Below are 24,635 nucleotides of genomic sequence, written 5' to 3'. Positions count from 1 at the left end.
GTTGTCTAAGGTTGGTAGGGAGGCTCCGAAACAGGCTAAGGAAAAAATTTGGACGGTGGTTGTAACCGCTACAACAGGATCTTGCGAGACAGTGACATAGATACATAGATACATACATATATAATCATTAGCATAAAACAATCGTCATCTTGTCAAACAACGACATACATACATACATGTATACATATAAATGTTGTCATTAATAATCATGATCCATGACAAGCCTGTCAAACACGACATACATAAACACCTACATGTATACACATAACATAATTACTAGATATCAAGATTAAGGTTAAGAGAACTTCCTTATTGTACACAACATGCACAACGTTGAGAACCACAATTCCCAACTTAGCCAAGGCATATGGCACCTCAGATCCATTTACTTTGCCTTTTTGGTTACCTTTCTCATATTTGTACTACCACTGTCGCCTTGGACCCAACCAGTCCATCTTATCGTCATAGTATTTACCTTCTGTTGCGCTTACTCATGCACCGAGCTTCATCTGTGTCTTACATTACCTGTTGGTTACCACACAAATCTCCTCGATCTCCACCAACATTCCTCTTTCCCAACTGTTGGAAATAATACTGAGAGGGGGGGTGAATCAGTGTTATCAGATCAATACCATTTAATTTCCAACAGATTTGTATACGCTACTTCAGCTAAGTGAAATAACGTGTATACACGACTGTACTTAAAGCAACCAGCGTATATGCAGAGAACTTTTGATTTACCCAATTTATCATGCATTGAACTTTAACCAGTATATCAAATATTTATTAGATAGTGCAGTAAAAGAAAAATAAAACATCACACATAAGAAACACACATGAACACCAAGATATAAGGTGGAAACCCAATGTGGGTGAAAACCACCTGCTGATGTCATCTCTGTCTTCTTTTAATAATAAGAAAATATGTTTACAATTTTGTACTAGTGCAGACTTATACTAGTACGCAGGCTTCTACCTACAGAAGGTTACAACCTTCTCTCATTCTCCAGCTTCTACTGGAAGGGAGCTACAGCCCCCTAAATTTTGTACTAGCCGATATGTTTACTAGTACATAGGTTGCAACCTACAGAAGGCTACAACCTTCTTTCTTCCTCCATGGACCACGTTTCATAAATTTTCAGACTGGATCCATCAACATTATAACTGCAAGTCAATCATCAAATACATCTGCATCAACCAATCACTGAAACTCAAACATCACTTTCTGAATAACCCATAACTGAATCAATCAATCACTTTGACAGTTAATCTGATCAGTCAGAATACTGTCACCAGAATACAGTCACCAGAACCCAAACCAGAACCCAAAATTTTGCAATAGCAAACAGAAACAATTGAAACATACTTTATGAGGTATATGCTACTTCCATGTGTCAAACTTGCATGTATACGCACTTTTATCAAAGCCAACTAGCGTACACCTCTGCAAATATTAATTCATAATTCTGTAGCTATTCCAAACTTAAGTTATACCAGATCATAATATTTACAGAACAACACATGTGTTTGTATTCAGATCTAGACTATACATGATCAAACCACATAATGATAATTCATTCCAAGCCTTAAGATCTTGATCCATCATTAGATCTTATCCTTCACCAACCGTTGAGGTTCATCCTTGGTTCAGACCAAGCACAGTACCATAAGCGAATAACCTGCATACTAGATCTCACACTTCATCAGATATTCGATACTTACACACTTGGCCTAATGATCTTCTCCTCCTTTTATAGTTTTAGGCCTTTTTCAATACCATGGACCAAAACCACTTAGGACCAAATACCTAGGGTCAATACTTCGAAGCAGATACCTTGGACCAAAAACTTAGTTTTCAAGATATATGCACTTTTCGTTATGTGAAAGTGTGTGTGTACGTATACGCTACTTATGTTCAGTGAACCTGCGTGTATACGCACCTTGGTCAAGGTGAACCTACGTATACCTCTCTTTCTTCATTCTTTGTAGTTTGATCTGCAATTCTTTGTTGTTAACCTGATTCTTTCATCTAAGTGAGTTGCCATCAAGGACAACACATGTATCATAATGCCAACAACAACCAATTCCCAATACTTAAAACATACATAGCAAGACAAAAAAACAACTAAGAAGAAAACCATGAAAGTCAATAACAATATGACACCACAACAAAGTGGCAAGGCCTTGCACTAGACATAACAAAAACTGCAAATCAAGCACAACAATTCACGAAAGATCAAAAGCACAAGACTGACTACAAACACCATGACTCAATCCCCATGGTTCCCAGGGAAAGCTCAACCTGAGCCTTCTTCAAGATTTCATGGCAACCTCTCTTGCCATGCAACTCCCTGCATCATATTGCCATCAACACATAATTGTCAGTGCATAAATAAACATAACAATACACTAGTTACCTTACCTTGTTGTGCCAAGCATGTTTCTTACAACTGAACACATCCACACCATCTCTCAAGGGACTCCAATCCTTTGACAAATCCACCTGTAACTAATGACTAGCTAATATACCTTTCAAATACATGTCCATGAATATAGGACATACCCACATAATGTCAAACGAAATCAAGGTTAAGAAGACTTCTAGTATGCGAGGCACTCATTCATTTAGAATTAGGGTTTCCAAACATAACCAAAGGAATTCTTGTCCAACTCCCTCCTTTTATCTTTTTACTTTGCTGCAATTCGAGGCTTACTATGCATTGTCACAACACCCAACTATTAGTGATATAAACACATCAACTATTACCTTGTTAGGCTAATACGAGCATGCTTCCTACAACTGCTCATACATGTCAACCACATATTCCAAATATCAAGACAATCATATATATCAATTGAAATCAACCTTTACCAAGGCTAACAAACATGTCATAATCCATAGTCAACTCATAGTCATTAGACATAATGCTACAACTATCACCTACTACACTCAAGTACCTATTAACTGTCTCAAGACACATGTGTTCGTACAGTCATCTTAAAGCGAGATCATTGGAACACATACTCATATTATGAAATTCATCAAACATTCAACCAACCTGAAAACATACCATGCTAAACAAATCAACTAGGCAGTAAACACTCAAACACCAAATAAATGTCATAATCAAATAGTCAAGCACAAGGTAGATGACATAAGAAAGTTCATACCTTAGTGTATTTCAGGGGAGCCTATCTTGTCTGCACAATCAATCTAGTTAGCACGATATAACTTCACAACATGTCAACTCAAACATAAATAAGATCACGATATATGAAATAGTCACTAGCTAACATGTTTACATCATAACTCATACACAATTATCATTCATGCATAGAAATCACATATGTATGATCGGTCTAAATTAGTAACATAATAAGTAGACTAATACCTAAATGTCATAACCCTAACCATCTGCATAGGCCGATATAATTTAGCATGATACACATGACATCAAGATCTTAATGAAATGACCCTAATCATAACGTTACTAGCATATAACAACCATAAGCTATATATCATGCTAATCGACAACATATAACCTAATCATCAAGCTAATTGTCATATAACAACAACAAGTTAACCTATAACATGCTCATCAATCAACATATAACATAATCATCAGGTTATCTAATAAAACCACAATAACAATGCATACAACTATGTGTTACTTTCATTCTTGACTGTCTGACACATATGCATATAACTACACTAATCAACTAACATCTATCATAAATGTAACCATAACATCAAAAGATATCTACATAAACCTAATGTATATAAACCTAATGCATATGAAAATCCTTAACTTACATACCTATATGCCAAACATACAATACATGTATGACGATCTGCTCTTACCCCAAAGTTTAATGTTGTAACCTCATTATGATGATCTGCATCTCCTACTCTATCTCAACCAACACATTAGCATCATAACAACCAATAGCACCACGATGACCTAAATTTTCATACAATGACTTCACAAGGCATGTTTGACCTACATTTCATGCATAAGTATAACTAAGACCATACATGCATAAAAACTGCATATAGACAGATAACACATGAGTACAAAACCATATACACATCATTCTAGCTAGAGTATAGTCATCAATGCATGACCATATCAACTACACAACCATGACCTCATGCATGACAACAACAACCACTTCATGTGCACTTGATAACAGGTGAACATTGATGTGCCTAGCACTGCATGATCAACCATACACACATGAAGACATACTCCACGACAACTTCAACCTTCACAAGAAGACATCACTACAACCACGATCAACACCATGCAAATGAAACAAGCACATGGGCTACATGCATAAGGAACACATATGCAACCAACATGAAAGCATGATCAACACACAGCCAAAGGAGAGTGCAACCATGCTCTGATACCACTTTGTAACACCCTCCTCCCACACCTACCCAAGCAACTGGCCAGTCGGGGTAAACATGCGACGAGAGGCCACTATGATATGATTCGAACTCCTAGGTAATCTTAAGGAAATGGAATTGACGGAACATCACACACAGTCATCCAACAGCATCAACAACACCCTCAGAGGACAAGTCAACCACCTAGACATCTTGTCCCTGGGTCCTACTATTGTTCTCGACCTCTTAGGCCATATTCGCTCTCATTCTATGGGCAAGGGAGTGACTAGAAACCCAAAGTCTCTCTCATAGGCCTGCCTGCCAGCGAATGTGGACCAAAATTGCTAGTTCTATGCTAGCGACCCAGGGATTTAAGCCAATTTTTCAGGCTCAAAGCCCAGGCCACTACATAGAATGGAATGAATGCTTCGAATCAGGAAAATTACAGGGAAACAATGATGAAAAAGCAATGAGATGATCAAGACCTTTGCCAAACCCCTATTAGCCATGGCAGGCATTTCATCAAACATATCATGAACATGTAACCTATAGGTGTAAACAACAGAATTAAGTGTAGGGATCTCATACTTATCTAAGAATCACTATGAACCATTGATTCCTCATGTCATCCGTTGCATATTCATCTATTAGGTCATAGACTCATTATCCATTCACATGCAAGTAAAAACATGTTGAGAGCCATACATAGTTGTTGTCATAACATATACATATAACCAACACAATATGGACAAAAATATCAATAAAATCGCAGCTATATAAACCACATATAATCCATCATAATACTCATCCAAATACTAGGAGAAATAACCTTTCATTGATGATGCAAAATCCAAACCCAGGATAGGACTTCCACGTTCCACTCGACGTAGAATGGCTGAGCCAAATCTCTCTTCAATCATTCACTCTTGTGCCATATTCCAAGCATGAATGTGGGATCTCATCGAACACATCAATCAAAACTCATCGAAGGCTTCCAAAGGAAATCCACCTCAACCCATCAAATAATGGTTCCACCTCACCATTGGACATCACAAAACCAACATCAGATTGGTCTCTATCCCAAAATTCTAGGGCTCCAGAGTGTTTGTAACAACCCAGATCCCAGGACTAGTGACTCAACCCACATCTTACATTGGGCTCCAAAGCGTTTGTCCAACCAAGGCTCTAGGACTAGTAACTCAACCCACAACTTTTACCGGGCTCCGGAGCGTTTGTCCAACAAGGCTCCAAGACTAGTAACTCAACCCACCAAGGGCTCTAGAGCGTTTAATGCTCCAGGACTAGTAACTCAACCCAAATTGTTCTAGGGCTCCAAAGCGTTTGTCCAACCAAGGCTCCAGGACTAGTAACACAACCCAAGCTGTTACAGAGCTCCAAAGTGTTTTTCCAACCAAGGCTCCAGGAACTAATAACTCAACCCAAGCTAAGGAAACATGAGAACCAACCAGAAAATAAATTAATAAACCCGCAACACCATGGCTATCTAGGAAATGGCAAGGCTAGGAAAATCCAGTGTCAATAAAGGTATTCCTCCATGCCAGTGACAGATCATAACCAAGAAACCACATGCATGTGCCATGCACGCCAAAATTAGTGAGGAAAAATATATGCAACTCGATACCTGCAAGCAAAACCCGTTGTAGTTGTTGATAACGATGCCCTCTTGCACTTTCCTGCTCTTCCTTTTTCTTCTTGCTCCAAAACTCCAAGTATGCCACACCCTCCAAGAGTGCTCCAAGAAAACTCTAAGTATCCAAGAGTATGAGAGCGAGAGAGAATAATGAGAGAGCTCCAAAACTGAACTGATTAAGTCTTTCCCACTGATCCTCAAAAGCCTTTTTATTAATGAGGCCTCTATTTTCTTCATTTTCCATTATTTTCCTTCATTTTCCTCCTCACATGCAACATGTGACCTTTCGCCTTCATTTTCTCCTAATTTCCATTATTTTTATAAATAAAATGCCAACAAATGCCTCATGCCTTTCTAAGGCTTTTGTCATTGCCTTTACCAATTTCCTTAGCCATAATAAACCGAATCAACACCCATTATGATGTTTCCCCCACCATTTAGCTTGGAATATGTGTCCCATCACCATGGCCTTATATATATTTTTACATGGTATTTTACCAAGGTTGTTACACCCAATACATTGGAATGGCTTCAAGAACATACAAGTCTTCTCGCCTAGTATAGGAATTTGTTGCGCCAACCCCTTATTATCTTTTTAATCTTAGCCAAGATCTAATACCATCCTACTTTAGAGTAGCTTTTTGGTTTAAGGAAGAAGCCTAAGTATTTTAATTCACCTTCTAGCTGATGGGATGTGAAGAAAGGATGTCCTCAATGCTTAATGCTTCAACCTTTGTTAAGCCATTTTCATGCAAAGAAGATTTATTATGATTTATAACCATTGAAGATGCTATTGTAAAAGTTTCCATAATGTCCTCTAAAGAGTGACTTTGATCAATATTACCATCAGATAAGAAAAGGATATCATCCAAAAGTAGAAGGTGAGAGATGGAACAACATTGACTAGTAGAGATACCTTTGAATAAGTTCCTTATTTTGGAATCCAATAGAAGACGGTTGAGTATTTTTTCAACAAGGAGGAAGAGGGGAGGAGATAAAGGACATCCTTGTTTGAGACCTCTTTTTAATCCAAATAAAGGTGAGGCAACCACATTGATCAAAAAGACTATAAAAGAGTAATTGCTATAGTTGAGAACCTAAGAGATAAAAGAGTGGCATAAACCTGAATGAAGCAATAGGATTTTGAGATGTATCACATTGACCTAGTCAGAAGATTTTGATAAATCCGCCTTTTATATGATTGACTGTTGTCGTTTGATGTGAACAAAGTGTAGTCCTTCTTGAGCTAAACCAATAGTTTCGTGGATTTTCCAACCTTCTACGAACTTGAATTGATCAAAGGAGATATGATTGGATAAAATGGGTTTAAGGAAAGTGGCTGTAATTTTTTCCATATTCTTTTAAATGAAATCACAACGAGAGATTGACCTGAAGAGGTAAAAGGAGGGTAGTTGTCAACTTTAGGAGTGAGAATAGTGAAGGTAGAGTTGAAAGAGGCTAACATTTTCCCCTTTTTTCTAGAGAAATGTAGAACTTAGAGGAGGTCTTATCAAATTAAATTAAAACACTCTTGGTAAAATTCAATAAAGAGATCATCGAGTCTCACGCTTTTCCCTTTTTGGAAACCATGAAAAACCCTTTCTAATTCTGATTTTGTGACCTCCTCCATCAAGGCATCATTTCCACCGTAATCAATAAATCCACAAAAGAGGCTAGCAATTATGAGGATCTTATAAATGGTTGCTTCACGATCTTGATGGAAGATCTCTTCGAAGTAATTGCATCCCTCAATTGTGATGAATTCAAAAGATGTGGCCTTGGATCGATTGTTTATGCCAATAGCCTAGATAGTATTGTCTACTTTCCTATAATTAGCAACTATGTGGAAATATGATGTATTTTCGTCCCTAACCTATAACCATAGGGCTCTGCTTTTCATCCTCCATTCTTTCTCTTTATCCAAAAGAATACTTTTCCTTTTATCCTTGAGGGTTTTATCAATATTTTACTTTCTTCAAATAGGGAGGTAGGGTCATTGTCACTATAATACGAGTTCAAAATTTCTTATACTTATGAAAGGGTTTTGTTCACGATTTCCTTAATTTTCCCCCCAAGAGAGATGATTTTTTTTGTAGTCCTTGAGTTTTTATGAAATTGAATGGGGGGGTCTCCCTCAAATTGGGATTGTAGGGGCTCCAAGCCTTTTTATCTCTTCTAAGAGAGAAGGATCCTTAAGCCACTGTGGATTTAGTTTGAAATGACTTAGTGGCTTTTGAGAAACAAGATCCAATTTAAGAATGATAGGCTTATGGTCTAAGTTGATTCCGAATAAAACCCATTGTTGAAGTTTAAGACCTAGTTCCAAAAGATCATCTGATATCAGAAATTTGTCTAATCTTTTTGCTATATGAGATTGACTAGATATTTTGCTGTTCCATATTGGAACTAGCTTTGGGGAAGTATATATGATAGTCTTGCTTGGTCCAATTGCTTAGTCATAAATTTCGATAGGGGTTCAAGGAGAGCAGTGGGACCCCGTATCTTTGAGGCTTCGAAAGAGAAATTAAGATCCTTCATGCTATTACTTTCCCTAAAGCAAAAATAGAGTTCTAAAGAGTAGAATGACAAAAATAAATCCTTTCTGAGCAAGGTCCATATATATTTAACATAGTATTTGGGAAAGCAAGATTGGGATCGTAATTTCAAAGCCAAACCAGAGCAGATGGACTACGCAGACAAGCACTAAAAATGAGAATCTCTCCATCTAGTGAGAATCCCCTTAGATCTACCAATGGCATCAAGAGACATGAAACTCTAGGTTGGGAGACCTTTACTTAACTACGTGATTTCTTTTTCTCCCTCCAACATTATCTCATAAAGGAAGAGTATATTCAAAGAGTGAACCTTAACAAGCCTTTTGATGGTTAATTTTTTTGAGGGGTTGGCTAGTCCCTATAATTCAAAAAGATAATTTTCATTCTAATTAACCCTCAAAGGGGAATTTTCTATAAGGGCCCCAAATATGGAGTTTTGTTTGTTAGATCGAAGTTTCCAGTTTGCTCTTTTTTGAGCTAAAGAAAGAAAGGGTTTGCAACCCTAGAGAGAAGACTTGTCAACCTTATCCTCAAAACCATCCCTTACTAATAAAAAGGTTAGGGGCATTAGGAGAGGTGGGTGCAAGATGAGATTGAAGATATTGAATGTTATAGTGTGAGGGGGGGCGGGGGGTTGTGGAGAGGGAATTGGGTCAGAGATTGTAACCCATGGATCTGATTAGAAAGAAGTGCAATGCATAGCAAAGGAATAGGGAAAGGAAGGATACAGGGGTTTGAGAGGTATTTACAAGGAAATAGGAAGGGAGAGATTGTGTAGGGGAGCCAAAGGGTTACCAAGAGAGAGGGAGGGAGGTGGGAGAACCACAAGCAAATGAGATAGAGATGGGGAAAAAGGATTGAAATGAGAAAATGGAGGAATGATATCCATACCCGAGGAGTGGGGACCCTCCAAAGATGTGAAGACGAGATCTAAAGCTAGAGGTGGAGTAGAATGAACCATGAGGACCAGACCTTGGTCAGTAGCTAAGGGTTCCACCACCCTCTATGCACATTTTGTTGATACTAGAGGAGATTTCTCCTTTGCCTGTGCATTTTCCCACAATGTTGGAGAGGGATCCTCCATAAACCAAGATACTCAAACCCACTTATGCTTAGGTTTCTAGAGGATGCAACCCTTTCTAAGATGTCCGTATGCATGGTATCATCCACATTTAAACATATCACCTTCATAGTCCAGATCTTAGTGATGGGAGGGTTGACTAGCTTTGATGGTGCTTACATCCAGGAGACCTGAGGATAGGTTTAAGCCAACAAGTGAGGCAACCCCATATACCTATTATGTTTGTAGGAGAGGTCTGCCTCGTAATATAAACCAAGGATGTTTCCAATTTCCTTGAACACATCTTCAAACTATAATATGGGTAGGATTCTTATGAGGCATGCCTAAATCAGGATAATATCAAGCATCATTGACCTAATATTGAAATCCATAAACAATTTCTTGGTGAATAGGGGTTGTGAACCCTAATGCCAGTTTGTGTGAGAGAGATTTTTCACATCTTCCTCTGAGATCATTATCCACCCCATCCATCCTTTTACCAATATTAGACAACAAGGAGTGTAGCCCAGAGTGCTGGCAAAATTTTCCTTTGTCTAAGTTCACAGAGCCACCATGGACATTATTTCATTAATGAATATTCCAACAATAGTCGTATCCTCCATTGAAGAATTTTCATTTAAATGGAAGTCCTTCCCAAGCACATGACATGGCTCATCCTATTCCATTTAATGCATTTTTTATTTGATTAACATTGCATTTTGCTAAGTGGAACTAGAGGCGGGAGCTTATGTGGAATAAGGTCACAACCACGATGCAAATCGATAGTTAAGAAACATCTAAGGAACCCGATTAGTGAGGGGGATAGGGGGAACAATGCAATAAGCTGGTAATAAGGGTGGAGGTGTGAGAACCCCCAATATATCTGATAGAGTGTGAGGGGAGTGAGGACCTATTGAGATTACAAAGTCTAAATTGACAACGGTCAAGCTAACTGATGAGAGATGGGAAGTGAGCCAAACCTTGGAGGTGGTGTCAATAACAAGAGGTCTAACATTCGCAGTTGATAAGGGTAGATGGCCCATGATAAGAGTTGAGAATGACGTCAGTTGAAAGGGAGACATATGATGAGGTGACGACAATCTTGTAGATACCCATACCTGCGGGGAGGTGAACCTCGGGGAGGAACAAATCTGGACCTTTGCGAGTGGGTTCTCCATGTAGTCCACTAGATCTTTAATCATTGCCACACAAATGATGTTTTATAGTCTAACGAAAGAGAGAGCGCATGGAGATAAGGAATGAAGAGGTCAAAGCAGGGCAGAGGGAAAGGGTGATCTACAATTTATGAGTATAGATCCTCCAAAACCCCAAACTAGGTCCCAATCATATTTTAATTTTTAAAAGGTATAAAAATAAAAATCAAAATAAATTTATACCAATTATTTTTTTGGTTGATAATTTTTTATTATTATTAATTTTTCAAAAATATACATCATATATTCTAGAGGCCTTTTGCCCTCCATGCTCCACTCTAATCAAATTTGTTAGCTAAGAGAGCAGTACAAAAACAAAGAAGATATTTCCATTTCGTACATGAATCCCAAAGGCATAATGACCATATAGCCCAACATACAAACATAACCAAAAGACAATAAAAAAATTTCATATAAGGGGAGAGGATTCAGAATGTGATCACCACCCGAGGCCGTAGGAGGGCCATGCCCTTTGTGAACACAACAATCAATATGCACAAGTTGTGCCTTAATCTCATCTAATCACTCACTGTTGCAACTAGCTACCTCTCACATAAGCAAGACACTCCAAAATTTATCCTTTACTATATTGAACATCATTGATATAGGAAATAGTTTCATTTCGGTTGACATACCTATGTTAGCAGATGACATCAAGGTTGGCTTGAATATCCCACAAATTGATCATATATCAAAGCCAACGAAGGTGGTTACTCTACTTGGCCCAAAGATTGGGCTTGGACATGGGCCACCTGCACCTCCACATCCACTCCCCCCACCACATCCTCATTCGGTGCCTCTGTCTAGTTAGGGCGAGCCCCAAGATGGATGCGAGGGCCAATACCCCGTCAAGCACACCCACGCTGATGCATCATGTCCACCACCAACAACAAGTTGTGCAAGCACTTAGTCTTCAAAACAAGGGAGTCACACCACCCTCTACAACAATTCCAATTGTACCTTCCTTCATGAGGGAGCTTAGCCACCCAACCTAAGACAAGGCCCGAGATGTTTCTGACACACCACTAATGGGACAAATTAACACAATTACCCAAGGGAAACCCTTGTGCAAAGGCTCTATAGAAAAAATGCCACCCAATTTTGTCTCGCCAGAGCCTTGAAGCGAGGACTGACTTCATAGTAACACCCTCCCAAGAGAAGAAACAAGCTCAGAATACCAAATATTGATGAAATTCACAAAAAGAGTGTAATTGAAACAGAATGGAGGCTGGCCACTTATCGAATTACCTTCACAAGCGTGCAAACTTCGCACAAGGTCGAGATCTATCCTTTTAAAACTTCACAAAGAAGGTTTAATTTAGGTTTCCATGCATACTCCAATGCCCCTCTTTGTGCAACCACTACCCAACTATGCACGATTGAATTGAAACACGGGGTGCCTTAAAAACACCAAAACCCTTACCACTCTTGGTCGAAAATTATTACCGTCACTACTACAACTATAACTATAGAACCAAAGAAAGTCCACTCTCCCGGGCCACCCACAATAAGATCGCGGGGCTGCAAACCACTGCTCACATTCTATGCTAATCCACACAACTAAAGCATACAATGTAAACACTGTAATAAGCAAGAGTATATGAATTATTTGAGAGGCGCCTTTAACCCTTTCACTGATGACTAGTGCGTCACTATGCCTGGGTCTTGAGGTTAGCCTCTCGCTTGCCAAGCCAAAGCCAAGAGTCTGACTACCAGAAGGAACCAACTCCCTTGCACTAGTCGACCCGGGGTCCCATATTACTGTTTGATTTACGACTGCATGTAGAACAACTTCATATGGCCAAATTGCAACCACAATCATTCTTTTCCACTAGTTGAGACCCCAACTTAGCTCTCCAGAGAGGCCCCCCGAATGAACCAAGCAGGTAATGTCATCCAAAAACTAAATTTTCATCTCCCAATTGCTGCTTCTACTGGCAAATGCCATTGCTAGTGGAATAATAACCCACATTATTTCGAGAACCTTCACTTGCAGGCCACCATGCCCTTCATACTCTACACATTTAACCTTCATTATTGTCGCATGGGAGGGTGATAAATGTCCTGCTCCGACGTACTTTCCATGTCCATCACCCCCATCGGGGAAAATTTATGCTAATTTAAATAAATCAAAATATTTAGATTTTCAAAGTTCAAAATATTAAATAAAGAAAGTATACATTTATATGTTTTTTAAAGAAATAAAGTAAGTTTGGATATTGCACTCGTTTCAATGTATTTATAAATATAATTTTGATTAACACTGTGTCTTACAAAATATATATGATTTTACTATAATAAATTAATTATTTTTTGTCAATTGAATATTTTTTGAATAGTTGGGAGAAATGATCATTATCTTAGAAAGACGAAGAAAGAAGAAAATTATTTTAACGTCCACGAGGCTAAAGATAGCCTATGGGACATATTGCTTCTTCATCTAGTTGATGTATTTGACCCTTTTCCTGTGAAGCCTCACAATAAACACTCCCAGCTTCTCGACAAACCCTTCACTAAATAGATTATCCCAAGAGCTAGCTGCCAGAATATCTGCATAACTTTCCCTGTTGTCTTTGAAGGCCTCACATTCTAAAATGAAGTGCTTTTCTATTTCCACTTTTCCGGAAGAACAAAAAATACATACTCTTTCCTCCCACACTTCTTTTGGCCTTTTCCAGCGCCCTGTTTCACAACGAAGTTGATGAGAATTAGTCCTTAACTGAGCAATAAGAATTTTGGCTCTCCAAGAAATATTGGCCTCTATGTACGCTTTTTGTTGATGATTATGAGTGGGATTAAACACTTCTATATAGTATTTTTTCTTTCTCCCTAGCTCCTTATCCCAAGTACGCTTGTGGAACTTATCCATAACAAAAGCTTTTATCTCTTTACTGTTTATGGGACATGTGTTCAAGCAAATACCCCATTTACTAAACCATTTGTTATTTTGTTGCATCCAAGTCTTCTTTCTTTTGCACAATATGTCATTAAAGACAACCTTAGGCCATCTGCCCTCTTCCATTTGCTCAATTTTTTTTAAATACCTTATGACTCACACCATAGCAATTGCTTCAATAGGAACAACCCCTATTTCACTTAACAAGATATCATAAGGAACTACACTTTTAATTTTGAATTTGCTTGTAATCAAACACTCCTGAATTTTCTCAATTTGTTTCCATGTCAGATGTACTGCTAGCCCACAGTTCAAAACCATAGAGAATCACGAGAATCACTAGAATCCCACAAAGAGTTTGAGTGGTTTTCCAGTCCCATAACTCTGCCTCTCTACACCTATTTTGAAAAGCATAGAATGCTTTCCAGCCCCCCAAAGTTCTTTTCTTTCTACAACCATCCCAACTTAGATGTTTGCTGATGTCAATTCTGAGGTATTTATAATCCACAACTTCTTCCAAAATGTTGCCTTCAAAGTAGAACTTATGTTTGTTATGTTTTCTTTTTTTAGAGAAAACCACTACTTTCGTTTTTCTAATATTAACTTGCATCCCCACCCTTCTACAAAAATGCTCAAGGGATAGTAAGTGCTCTTGCAAACCAAGAGTAGATTTAGCAATCACAATAAGGTCAAATGCATACAAAAGAAGCCTTATAACAAACTTGCCCAAATGGATACCATCAACCCCTTGCAAATTTAACCACTCCTCAAGCTTGTCGATGTATAAACCAAAAAGGGTAGGAGACAATGGGCAACCTTGCTTGACCCCGATATCGCTTCTAAAACTTTCAGAAATGCTTGTTGAAGTTCTAATTTTGACTTTCACATTTTCATACAGCCTATGCACAACTGCTCTCAAATGTTTAGGAACCCCAAGTTCCTCCATTCTGTGCCAAAGCTTATCCCTAGGAACCGTGTCAAACACTTTTATGAAATCAACAAAGCAACAAAAAACTTCTTCCTTTTTCTCTCAATTTTTTTCAATGATCTGCCTTAAAGTTATATAATGATCAACTGTGGAATGTTTAGGTCTAAAATGTGCTTGCCCTTGAGCACACTTATCTCTTTCTTCTGCCCACTTGCTGATTTTATTTTCTAGCATACTTCCAAATAACTTTGCAAACAAGGGGTTTATCATTATGGTCCTATAATTGGAGGGATTATTGACATCACCACTCTTAAAAAGAGTTATTGCCATACTAGTTGTCCAACCTATGGGGAACCCCTGTTGTATGATGTTATTGAAAATTTCTGTAATGTGAGGTGTAAGAATCTTTGAGCCCCACTTTAGACACTTTGCTTGGAGTTCAGCTAAGTCTTTTGCTTTTCCAACACCCAACTTCTTGATACCCATCTCTACCTCTTGCACCGTGAAGAGTTCAATATTATTGTTGACCAAGGGGGGAGGGTCAACCTTGGGATCCTACTCATAGAGTTGTCTTGCATAGTCAAACCACTTAGAAGCTGTAATATTATTTTCAGTTTGCATCTTTCTCAGTTGGAGCTCCTTCCAAAATAATTTGGGATTATTTTTCCCAAGGAAGATTAGTTCTTCCCTCCTTAAAACCATGAAATTGACCTTTTTCTTTCTTAAGATCTGATTGTAAGCTTTGAGCTTTATGTTATCCTTGTTTGATTTTTTCCGCATTCTCCTTGCCTTTTTGCATTCCTTGTCGAACCAAGCATTAACCGGAAAGCAATTTGTTTCAGACTTCTTAATTTTTTCTCTTTTTCACTTTGCAAGTGCACTTTGAATTAAATGTGTTAATTCGTGACTATGAAGGCCATGAATTGGGATTTTCTCCTTCTCGAAGATCCTCTCTAGCGTCATTTTGAAGGTATTGCAATTTTCTGGAGTCAAAAGAATTCTGCCCTTTGGGAGATTTTGTTGAACACACTTTGTTTTTGACTCTAATTGCTTCTTTCTAGTCCAAGAGAAACTTAAATAAATTGGCTTGTGATCTGATTTTAAATCCCAAAGTTGATCTCCAATCAAAACTTCCTCCATTTTCTCACACAAACCATGCGAGCACATTACATAATCTACTACACTTGCTCCATTATAAGTATTGCAAGTGAAATTACCGGACTTTGCCCATCTAGTCAAGCCATTACAAATGACTAAATCGAAGGCCCCACATAAAGTAAGCAATTATTCACCAAAGAGGTTGCAACCTTGTCCTCTGAAATTCTTTCCCACTAATGATTTCTCTCTTCTGTAAGCCAAACATGATCGTAATCTTCTTTACAACAAAAAATGCTAGCTTGCTCACTTGTAGTCCTAGCATTGAAATGACCCACTATAAGAATTTCACCTAGTTGAGAATATGTTGCAATATCTGCTTTTAAGGTTGCAAAGGGATCTTTGTGGTTAAGCCCTCTACTTTTGTAGTTTTTTGGAACTTGTGGCGCAAAATAGCACGCTGCAATTCTTATGTGATTTCCATTTTTTGATATTTTAAACCCAATGAATTGTTTATTTGAGTCTTCTTTTTCTAACTGAATGAGACGACCTTCTTTTTCCCTCACTAATACCATGATACCCCCGTGTCCTTTGCCATTCCCTGCTACCTTGTTCCACACTGCCATCTTCTAGTATCCTTCAAACAAAGGTGACTTGCACCCTCCATGTTCATGTGTTTCTATGAGGCAAATTATGTCTCTATCTTCCGCAATAGGCCCAAATGTAGGTCTTCGTCTCCATGGGTAACCTCTACAGTTCCAACAAACTAATCTTAAGGAAACCTGAGCATGACTTGATTACTATTTATTTTGACATGCCAGACTCACAGCCCAGTCTTTATCCCTACTTTCCGATGCCAACCTTACATATTTTGATTCAAATTCCATAAATGATATAATAAACTAATAATAATATTAATAATGCATTTTTGATTTCAAATTCTGTTTTTAAATAATCTTAAATCCTATAAAATATTTTTTTTAATCTTATCAAAAAATTAAATAAACTATTTTTCAAAAAAATTTAAAATTTAACAAATTATTATTTAAATAAATTATTATCAAAATTAATATTTTATCAACTTATATAAAAATCAAAGTCCACAATATAACATGGATAAGTATCTATTAATAATAATTAAAAAACATTACTCATAAAACTACTCTATTTATTTATTGGAATAAATAAACATATAATTAAAATAATCTCAATGTCTTGAAAAAAACAATTTTTTTTACTAAATACATATAAAATAAACTAAAAGTAAAGCTCCTATATCTAAAAATAAATGATTTTATTATTATAATATTACAAATATCACTTAAAGTATAATCATATTTCACCATCTTTCACATTCGCTATGAGTAAATGGTTATCCTATGGTAAATAATTTTTTGATGGAAGCAATTTAATGAGATTTGGTTTGTTTTATTTGAATTTGATTTTCATTCACTATAAGTACTTGTTTTGTTATTGTAAACAATTTTTTTGAGGGAATGTTATTGTAAACAACTTTTTTGAGGGAAGCAATTTAACGAGTTTTGGTTTGTTTTATTTAAATTTGATTTTGGAAATAAAATTATAATGTTTGGTTATTTTTATTATATTTTTGAAAAAAAGAAAGAAAGAAATTATTTTAACGTTTATGAGGTTAAAGATAATTTATGGGAAGGATTGCTCCTTAATCTGTTTGATGTATTCGGCTTTTTTTGTGTGAAGCTTCAAAATAAGTACTCTTACTTCGCCTTTTTTCTGTGAAGCTTCAAAATAAGTACTCCCAGTTTCTCCACAAACCCCTTCCTAAATAGATTATCCCAAGAGCTAGCTGCTATCATATTTGCATAACTTTCCTTGTTGTCTTTGAAGGCCTCACATTCTAAAATGAAATGTTTTTATATTTCCATTTTTGCTCAAGAACAAAAAATGCATACTCTTTCCTCCCACACTTCCTTTGACCTTTTCGAATGCCATGTTTCACAACGAAATTGATGAAAATTAATCCTAAGCCATACAAATTTTCATTTTTTTCAAAGTTAATATTTAAACACTTAAATTATAAATTTTAACATAAATTAAATTAGATATCAATTTTTGGGATTCAACTGCGTTAAGTAAGTCATTCATCTCTGACCATTTCCATGAGAGGTAGTCGTGACTATTTTTTCATGATTTTTGAATAGTCCACTTAGCACTCATTGCATCGGGTGATGCTCACAAGGGTGAAAAAGTGGGATTGAAACTAGTGAAATAAATCACATAGCGTCAATCATCACTTTCGAAGCTTGCACCCGGTAACTAGCACTTCTCGGAAGGTCACCCATTCTAGATCGCCTCTAACTCAAACACGCTTAATTGTAAAATTTTGTGTTAAATTTTTTACAGTAATTTATAACCTAATTACCTTTTGGACTTTAAATTCCCTTCTATATATATTATATGGAATTAATTAATTGACCCGCCAACTTTGAGATGTGAAAAAGTTAGATACGTTTTTATTTATTCGGAAACACTCCAACGCTATCATCACATCACACGGCAGACGTGGGGAAGAGGGGTTGGTCCATTACCCTTATCTTTGCAGTCTGGAGGGAAAATTCATCGTTCAAATGCTATTTTTTCAATTCCGAAAATGAAATTTTTAATGTCAGGAGGGCTGTTCACAGATTTACAGAATGAATGAGAATGAAATTCAATGTTGCGTGAGGCGGAGAGCCAGAGAATCAACTCTGTTTCGTGGTTGAATGTGTACGAAGTCACCTGGGCCGGTCGCACTGATCATCCCATAAATACCCACCTGCTGAAGAAAGGGCAATTGAATAAATAAAATCGATCCAGCGAGTTGCCGTGCAATATGGGAAATAGTTCGGATTTTGAGCTGCCAGAGGAGATCTTGAGGGTGCTCCCGACAGACCCATATGACCAGCTGGACTTGGCCAGGAAGATCACCTCCATCGCCATTGCCACTCGCGTTTCAAAGCTTGAGGCAGACAATGGTAAGCTCAGGCACAAGCTCACGGAGAAGGATCAGCTCATCTATGAGCTCCACGAGAAGATTACGCAACTTGAATATGCACTGCAGCAAGCCAGTGATCACTTTGCCCGGGCACTCGATGAGCAGGTATGTATTTATTGATTGAGTGATCCGATAATTAATTTGCACCTCTTTTGGGTTTCCAAGAATTTTGCAGGAAATTCAAAACCTTGATTTTTACTATTTTTTGGGGGTCAAATTTGAGAACCTTTAAGAATGGCGTTGATCATTGGGTTTTGGATCGTATACGTAAATGAAAACCCTGGGATGATAAATAAAACGTTCAGCTTTTGAAAATCACACACAAAATCAGGGTTTGTTGAAATCCCAATCCAAATCATATTAGGTTTGCAAATCCAAAGTTCTTGAGGTCAATCCAAGTGTGAAAGATCGTATTTCTAGCCATTTAAGAGTTCAAATTGTGTCCAATTGTCATGAGGCCTTGGTTCAATGATAGAGCAAGGTTTTTAGTTCAAATCCCCTCAGGCATGTTTATCATCCCTTTGCAGGCGGTCTTGCCTGTGTAAGTGCGGCATTTCTTGCGGATGGGGTGGATACAAGCCTGAGGCAAAAATTGGCGTAATAGATACTCCCAGCCACAACATGTGAGCAAAAGAAAATTATAAAAATGGCGTTGATCATTGGGTTTTGGATCGTATAACAGTTAATTCATCATTGGTATAACCTTGTAAATGAACTTTGTTTAAAGCTTTATAATAAATAACCTGTATTTTTTTTTTTGAAATGCAGGGTTGAAAACTTGAGTGATACCCTAAATAGTTCAATTAGAATTGAAAAAACTGAATATACTATTGAAATTTGAACACTCTGATATACGGCTTTTGAATTTGAATATTTTGAATGATGCTGCATACTGAACAAATTACTATGTTAGGAGATCCATATTGCTTGAAGGCGCTTTAATATGCCACGGTTTCAATCATTGGTATGACCTTGTAGATGAGCTGTGTTTAATGTCTTATAAGAAATAATCTATATTTAGTTTCAAATATAGAGTTAAAACATGAACAATTGCATGTTCTGGAGTTTGAACTTTGAATGACCTTAGTATTTGTTAGAATTGTAACATCCTAAGTATTTTTTCTAAACTTACCATTGGTTTCATTCTGATTATCTGTTCAATTATGTACAGAGAAAACTTACAAATGAGAGAAATGCATTAGCGTCAACTGTCAGGAAGCTTAATCGAGATGTGGCAAAGGTAAATATTCTCCCTCTAATATTATAGGTATGTAACTGATAAGTTTGTTTCTGAAGATTTTTTTGTGTGAGGTTTCATGCTTTGTTGCCAAGTTTACTTATTCTATTTTTTTTTACAGAAATGGGTGAGATTTATAATAATAAAAAGCTGCGAAAAAAGGAAAATAACCACTTGTGTTCGAAATGCTTTGATACAAAATTTGACTGATATAATCTGCCCTCCTTATTCCAAAATAGAATTGGAAGGCACTGAACATCCTGACGAAACAGCTACTGTAAATGCTTACATAAGTATCTTGTAATAAAAATATTTTATAAAACATCTAACCAATATCACGAGTCACAGTTTAAAGTCAAAATTCACCAGATGCTGATTTCCTTTCGACTGTTCTTGTATCTACTATCATCTGCTCCTGCTCTTGATTCAGTTGCCCTTATTGGACTGTGCTTTCTTCAACCAAAACATAAGAACCTTCGGAAGACTGCCTTTGAATTGTGGAATAAGAGACCACATTTTCAATTTGTTTTTCAGCATATTGTTTTCTTTTTTCAGACTAGAAATTTCTGTGCCGTAAGTTGACAGGGTGCTGAAGATGATTCTCACTTCTTGGTTATGGGTATGATCCTGGATGATTTGAAGATGCCTGGAATGCTCCACTTCTGCCCCGTGCCTCTTTACTTCAGATTTCAGTTGAGATTTCTCTGCACAAAACTCAGAGTTGGGAATAAAGAAGCCCTGCACTACATAACGACTAAATCAGAAGGGAAAAACTTGGGTATCAGTCATGTGTCAAAAAACCAGAAGTGGAGACCTTAGGTCACTTAGGTCACTGTGGATGAAACAGCCCCATACAAAATATTTATTAGGATCATAAATCTTGGGGATATAGATACCTGAGAACAAAGGAATCAGAAGGAGGGTGCCGAGAGAGGGGCTAGGACCATTCAGATTAGCCAGAAGCCATGAGTAAAACCCCAAGTTCCAGCAAAAAAACTTGAACAAGATCATGGGAAAGCTGGGTGGGAATGACAGACAGTAAAACCAGGGAGCATTGATCGTCACACACAGAGAGAGTAGCCCCATGAATTATGCAAGGTATTCTGCATGATTGTTAGATAAATGTTCTATCCCTCATGAAAATTTGATTTTCTTAGTTCCATCTTGGTTCAACAAGACCTCACCTGTTCCTGCTGCCCCTGCCAAGTTTACTTAATCAGTGGATGGATCTGGCAAAAATATCTATATGGAACAAATTGGCTGATGGCTTATTGGAAAACAGTATGGCTTGTACTTATTTTTGCAGATGGTCTTAGATAGCTGTAAATAGGCAAAAACAAAAATGAAAGAACAACGTATCTTTTGAATCTTCAAAGTGCAATTTATTGCAGAACAAATCTCAGACATTTAGTGCTTGCAAATAAATGAATTTATTTTTGTTCTCCAGCACAAACTCTTTCCTTTTACAAGTAATTTTTTGCCATGTTTTAAATGCAAAATAGAACCGACCATATTTACTTATGGTCCATGTCTTAATCAAAACACTAATAATTGGAATAATTCTTTCAACTATTAAAATGAAAACCACAAAGGGTGTTTATTTTTTGTGTTGAAAATAGTAGCGAGAAAGGTCTTCTTGATTTGTGCCTTAGTCAAGAAAGACCTCGATCAGTCCTTCTTTAGCATGCATGAGTTTGAGGACAAGTCATGGAGCAGTTAACTCATGTGCAGAATTTGGAGGCTCAGTTTTGTTTGTCTCCTAGTGTGAGTTTATATTTGATAAAGGACGAGTGAGAGTCTCAGTGTCTATTTGAGGCAAGGATGAGTTAGACGAGTCAGTTTGACTCAGTTAACAAATCAATCATAAATCCGAGTTCTAAAAATTAACTTTCCAGATTTAGCATGAGTCAAAAAGCTTAAAAGGAGGACAAAGGCACTTGATTGTATCATAATTGTTGAGCACGATTTTGTGTGAGAAAGAATTCTTGTTAGCAGAGCGTGTAAGGAGCAACCTATACACAGTTTGAGAGAGAATTTTCCTTGTGATGTGCGCTAGGTTTTAGGGAGAAATTCCTAAAAATCAGGGGCACAGATATGCGCTAGGAAATAGGGATTTAGTATTTACAGTGTGAGGAAATAGGAGCCAGACAGCGCAAGGAAATAGGAACTGGGTCGAGTTCTTGCAGGGAGGTTTCAGTTAAGTACTAGCAGAGAGAACAGCTGTGTTTTCTATTGAAACAGTTTGCCTTGTAAAGAATTCTGTTTGCTCAATTTTTCTCAATAAAATCTATTGTCCAGGAGAGGGTTTTCCCAGTTGGCTTCCCTAGAAAAATATTGTGCTATTGTTATCATGTGACTGTTTTTAATTTTGTTTCTATTCCACTGCAAATTTATAGAGAAATTCTGGGTCTTGGTGATTCGAGCCTAGTTTCAGTTAGTTCATCAAGCGGTTCCAGAATTTCAAGGAAAATCTACATTTTCAAATTTAAAAATGGCCAAGGTGAGCGTTCCATAATTAAGTTGTCATCATTGTCCCTGCCTTGCTAAAATATTCACATATCTAAATTGTGTAACATGGATAGATTTTTTGCATGTTTCAAAATTCTTTTTTCTTCTTGGTTCGTTCCACGTGAGACATTCTTTGTAGTCTTAGTTGAATACTGAAGGCCTGAGCTGTAATTCCATGCCCGTTATAGGCAGAAAAATTTAATTGTAGACATGAGTTCCACGTTCATAGGAAACTAGCTCTTCCGGGAAAGCTTCATCTTGAAGGAATAGTGGATCCTATTGTAATGGTGGCTCTGTACCATTGATCTGATACACGATGGATGTTACCTCTGTTGTTACTTCTTGTCAGATATGGTGTGTCTTAAGTTATAGGCTCCTGCTACAAATGAATTTTGAATATTTGTTTTGAGCAGGATCGGGATATGCAATTTTACATGGATACTTGAGTCATATGACAAAGCCAAAGGAATTTAAATGTTTACAAGGTTCATACTAGGTGATATAACATATGCTGAAAGAAGTACCGTAATTAAACAATAATTTCATAACTGAAAGAAGTACCTATAATTAGACAATAATTTCATAACTAATGTGTGCCCAAGGAACCATGTCAGCAACCGATGGGCTATTTGCGCAAATACTTTTGCATTGTTGTCTCCAGAATGCTATGCACACTCATGGAATCCTTGGTCCTTTTGGATTCTATGACATCGTTGGTGCAGTTGGAGTCTTTAAGAGTTTTGGATCCAACATTTTTAAGAGAATCTGGCAAGCATGGAAGCCAATGTTAAAGCATATCCTAGTGACAACTTAATTGGTCTCATTGGCTTCAAGCTATTGATTGTCGCAGTTGGAGTCTTTAAGAGTTTTGGATCCAACATTTTTAAGAGAATCTGGCAAGCATGGAAGCTAATGTTAAAGCATATCCTAGTGACAACTTAATTGGTCTTGTTGACGACTACGTGTCAACGACCCATAGCAGTACACCCCCTTTTTTTTGCAAAAGGGTAGCGCTTGATCGACATGTCCGTGCCGTTCAATGATTATCATTAGCCTGATCATGTTATATTGTAAACCCAGTTTGCATGTGGAAATTGTAAATAATCTCAGCAGATCCGTGTCATGTATGTAATTGTCTAGGTAAACCTAATTTTCTGGTGATGATCTACATTTCAGAAGGTTTTTTGTCTCACCGATCCATGATCGACAGAGTTTTCTTTCAGCTTTACCCCAAAGCCGGAATGGATTTTGTCATTAGAATGTTAGGGGAGTCCTAGTGTGCTAGATCGAGTCTATGTAAAAGTGATTTGGGAATAATCCTAACTATTTGGTTAGGTTATTTTATTACAAATTGCTTGATCTGCTAGATTATATTTGTGTCGCAGAACTGGGTAGTCTGTTAGGGTCTATATCAAATGGGTTTTCCCCCTTGAGATGTAAAAATGTAAAAATCATGATGTAAAATGTCTTGAGGGTTAGAAAAATATTTTATTCCCTCTTAAGTCCTAAGTCCTAGGTAGTTTTAAATTTTCCAAAGGCTAAATCTGAAGGTCCTTTAAAAAATTAAATTTTAAAAGATCTAGGGACTAAGGTTAATTGATTATCTTGCTAAAATTTTATGCCCTTGGTCCCTAGGGTTAAGTCAAAGTCAAAATTTTGAAGAAATTAATTCAAAAATTTAATTTTTGAATTAATTAAAATGCGTTTAATTGATAATTTCGAATTTCCTCAATAATTTAAAATTTCGACGGAGGAAATTAAAAGAAATTTTGATCCTCATCAACGGTCGAGATCCTTTGACAAGGATCACTCGAACTAGCCGTTGGAAGATTTGTCTTTAAATAGGAGGTCAGTTTTCAGTTGAGATCATTTGATCTTTGAGTCGTGTGCGAAGTGAAAGCTCTCTTGTAAACTTTTTTATGAGCAATAAAGAAAGAATTTGGGGTTAATTTCTGCTGGTGTTACTCTTCGTGGAGATGCTGCAAAATGTTTTATTTTCATGCATATATTTCTTTTCAGCCATTGATGATAGCTTCATGGAGACTGATTTAAGCACAGGTATTTTGTTTGGTCACTAGGGTTTGA

The 24,635-nt window shown here is 37.1% G+C and overlaps 1 protein-coding gene across 2 annotated transcripts in view; it reads left to right on the top strand.

The window, feature by feature from the left end:
* Positions 1–18,316: 18,316 nt before the first annotated feature.
* The window catches only part of LOC149227747 (interactor of constitutive active ROPs protein), a 43,512-nt gene continuing 37,193 nt past the window's right edge, over positions 18,317–24,635 (top strand). For both annotated transcript variants that reach the window (XM_089377909.1, XM_089377908.1), the window contains exons 1-2: positions 18,317–18,910; positions 19,977–20,045. In XM_089377909.1, the coding sequence (XP_089234035.1) occupies positions 18,644–18,910; positions 19,977–20,045 (336 nt within the window). In that variant the 5' untranslated portion in view covers positions 18,317–18,643. The remainder of the gene's footprint in view (positions 18,911–19,976; positions 20,046–24,635) is intronic.

Source organism: Pinus tabuliformis, chromosome J (assembly GCF_031772625.1).
Source record: "Pinus tabuliformis cultivar Carrire ecotype Pingquan chromosome J, CPIR1, whole genome shotgun sequence".
Taxonomy (NCBI): domain Eukaryota; kingdom Viridiplantae; phylum Streptophyta; class Pinopsida; order Pinales; family Pinaceae; genus Pinus; species Pinus tabuliformis.
Note: the sequence above shows the minus strand (reverse complement) of the source record. Positions and strands in the feature narration are given on the sequence as shown.